This window comes from Nanorana parkeri, unplaced genomic scaffold (genome assembly GCF_000935625.1).
Source record: "Nanorana parkeri isolate BGI_ZX_2015 unplaced genomic scaffold, ASM93562v1 scaffold705, whole genome shotgun sequence".
In the NCBI taxonomy this organism is placed as follows: Eukaryota; Metazoa; Chordata; class Amphibia; order Anura; family Dicroglossidae; genus Nanorana; species Nanorana parkeri.
The window spans coordinates 301033-304625 of record NW_017306973.1 but is presented as its reverse complement, the minus strand read 5'-3'; the positions used below and the strand labels follow the sequence as shown (position 1 = coordinate 304625).

General features: G+C 45.7%; 1 protein-coding gene across 6 annotated transcripts in view; it reads left to right on the top strand.

Moving 5' to 3' along the window:
• The window catches only part of PTPRU (protein tyrosine phosphatase, receptor type U), a 130279-nt gene that overhangs the window by 96152 nt on the left and 30534 nt on the right, over positions 1-3593 (top strand). For all 6 annotated transcript variants that reach the window (XM_018563858.1, XM_018563857.1, XM_018563856.1 and 3 more), the window contains 2 exons: positions 1573-1642; positions 1724-1800. In XM_018563858.1, coding sequence (XP_018419360.1) covers positions 1573-1642; positions 1724-1800 — 147 coding nt within the window. The remainder of the gene's footprint in view (positions 1-1572; positions 1643-1723; positions 1801-3593) is intronic.

The window sequence follows — 3593 nt, the reverse complement described above, 5'->3', positions numbered from 1 at the left end:
GCCTATATGGTAGCGCTGGCTCTGTAAGTGACAGGCTGGGCTCGGGAATAAGCGACGCGCCGGACTCGTGAATAAGTGACGCGCCGGACTCGGGAATAAGCGACGCGCCGGACTCGGGAATAAGCGAAGCGCCGGCCTCGGCAATCAGCGACGCACCGGACCCAGGAAAACAGTGGACTTAGCAGTAAAAACAGAAGGTTTCAAGCAGCTACCGCTCTGGAACGCACCGCTTTCGGTTTGAACAAGCCCTTATGATAAACCCTCCCCAGGCCCACCTACCTGCTTGTTTCTGTCGCCCTAGTTGGTGCAGCCTCAGCCTGGTCAGATGCTCTGCTCCTGCAGAGCGCACACTGGATGAGCAGGAAAGTGCCGCTCGCTGTCCACAGTGACAGCCCGGGAGCCTCCATGCTGCCCGGTGCTGCAGCATCTACCATGATCGATCTGCCCTGTCAGCTTGCTTGGGGCGGCCGCGGACGGGTCGCATCTCACTCGGCCTGGCATAGCCCTGCCTCAGGTCCTGCCACGGCCCCTCCTCTTCCACCACCTGACCGTTCTCTCTGTGCGGCCCAGCTCGCCGCAAGGACCGCAATCGCCGCCCTCACCCCATCAGCGCTCTCGGGCGGCCGCTTGCCTTGCGGTAGCGCCTGGCCTGGCTGTGGGGGTGCCTTGGACCTGACCCCACTGGGCCCCCCCACAGCCTCGGGCCCCCGCACCGGTTGCACCGGCGGTAGTTCCGCCACTGGAACAGACATAACATGTCCTTCGGACCATATTCTAGAACAGTTGGCAGAACAAGCATTTCAGAACATATTGTAATAAAGGCATAACATGCCCCTCAAACCACATTCTAGTGCAGGCAGTACATGGTCCTGTCCCTTTGTTTCTGTGTATTAATTGAGACATTATAGGTTGGGTCGTGATGAATGTATTCTTTTAAAATGAGAATGAAATCTGAAAAACAATGGACCTAAACTTAACCCTGAATATGCTTTAAAGAGTCAGAATAGTGTGTGCTTTAACGCAATGTTTCTCACTTTTATTATACCAAATGTTTTCCATTTATCCCTTGGTGTGTCATTTTATTTCAAGTACCCCCTCAAACGTGTACATTTATTGGCTATATCTCTATATGTATATGAGTTCTTTTTTTATGATTCTTTATACGTTTGTAATAACTAAAATGGCTAATTAAGCTTGTTTTGAATATTTAGCATGCACATAGCTTACAGAGTTGTACGTGACCTTAAATTGCCCAGCCACAGTACCCCCTGCAAGACATGCCCCGTGGAGGTATATGGACAGTAAATTCTGAACTATTGGTATTACACACCCCATCTAATTGTCAAATTCTCATTTTTGAGAGGACGTATTCTCTTCAAGAATATGGTGGCTTGGACATTGAGAGCAATTCCACCTTAAAACAGCAGTTTTATACCCCATAGTTTCATTAGTCAGCACTTACATATTATTTAAATGAGACCAGCTCTGGCTTGGCCTACTGTTTTGAATGACCTAAAGACTACCCTTATTATAATATGCTTACTTGCCTAATTGATGTTTATTGTATTTCAGAGCTTCTTTGACTGGGATGTGACTAAGAAAAAGGATAAAGGAAAAGGAAGACAAGAACCTCCACCAAACTGTATGTGGTAAAGTCTGGGTATATAGTGTTTCTGTGCTGGTCCTAGTATTGTTTGTTACAGCTGCCAAATTTTATTTTCAGATGAGAGGCACCGCGTCCGACTCCACCCTCTTCAGACGGAATGCAGCTCAGAAGAGATAAATGCCAACTACATTGATGTAAGTATTATATGTATTTAGTATTTACAAGTTGTACAGATCACCTATTAGGAATGTTTTCTGTGTAGTACTCATAGGTGTGTGCAGAGGGTGTGCCTGGGCACCTCATAATCACCCTGAGCACAACACTGAAACCGCAACAGTGGGCGACGTTTTTTTAGTCACTGAGCCAGTGGAGAGATCACAAAAATCTCTCTATGACCAGCTCAGCGATACAGAATGCAGCAGCACTTGCCACTTACATTCCTCACATAACAGCAGCAGTCCTCGGTGCTTGGGAAGCTGCAAGGGAGCGTGGCTGCAGCTTTCCAGGCTTCCCGTCCAGTCAGAAAGCCGGGTAGGTGGTCACATGACCACCTGCCAAGCTCCCTGCTTTATTACTGTACCCCTGCTGGAAGAAGAAAGGGACAGTTGAAGGGATGGGAATCTGGGATGCTGAATATATAGGTGTGTATGTTTGTACTTTTGCAATAGGCTGCGCACGCCTATGGTAGTACTATATAAATATTTTACACATACAGTAGGAAAAGTGGAAGTGCTTCTTCCAGAGAAACATTTTCAAAACCAGGTCTAGAAAGGTTGTAATATTTCCGTGAGGCCTATTCTTTGATTCAAAAGGTAGTGATTCTGTTACATAGATTATTAAAAAATTTAGCCAGTTGTCAGTTGGTGTAATGGGTAAGAGTAGTTTCAAAATATAAAAGCGTTGATGGTTTGGACAGGTGTCATAAGGCTTTTTCTTTCTTGTTCAATAAGGGACACAGCATTCACTTGTTCAGAGACACCTGGGTTACACTGCTGCCTTCAGGAGGAATTGGACAAGAGACTCCATCAGGTGTGGTCCCCTCCTCTGCCTTATCCAGAGATAAGTTCGCTGCAGCTATGCCTTGTTTTATGGGCAAACTGCAACTGTGATTGCTGGTTCGGAATGCAGAGGCTGCAAGTGTGCTCCAACGCCTCCTCCTAAAGAATCTTTGGCAGGCATACCTCTGCGCTTTTTGTTGCTGAGGTTCTGTCTGAGAAAGAGTCCCATAAATCTTTGATGGATGAATTTGTTTCAAAGGAGCCACAGGCAGCTGCCATAGTCCCCAGTCTGAAAAATACTGTATCTGCTCTTATTGATGCTGTGCGCACCACCTTAAAAGTAGTACAACAGACTAACTTCTAGTTGTGCTTTTACTAGTCTGGCATCTCTGAAAATCCCCAAGACTATCAGAACATTTCTGGTACACTCCTTACTTGAGCCTGTTCCGTTTGGTAACTGGTAAACCCCTGAGAAACTATTCATTCCTCCCAAATGCTTTACAGACCAATACTTGTTTGAGAAGAGGTGTTCCCACTGTGGATCTAGCATTATCCCTCCTCATTAAAACACTGACCATTCCTATAGAGAGTGCACCAATTTTTAAGGATCCCATTGGTAAATGTTTAGAAACCCAAAACATTGTTTTGGCTAGCAGGCCCTACTATGCAACCTGCCACAGCTGTGATGTCAGTCTGCCAAACGTTAAGGGAATGAACTAAACGGATGTAGAAGGATTCAACTACTAATTATTGTATATTTGTAGAGTGTTTGGAAATTATACCTTCAGCCCTATACCATTACGTAGAGGTTAATTTGACATTGCCCATCCTATTTCCCAAATAAGTCTCCTGTCTGAATATTTGGAGAACTCTTTGGCTGAAATATTGGTGGCCTTTGGATGGTGAATATCTCTTTGGAAACCCTTAAATAGGATGGCACTGGGTTAATAGTACCCATTTCTCCTAGCAAAAGAAGCCTAAACCACAAA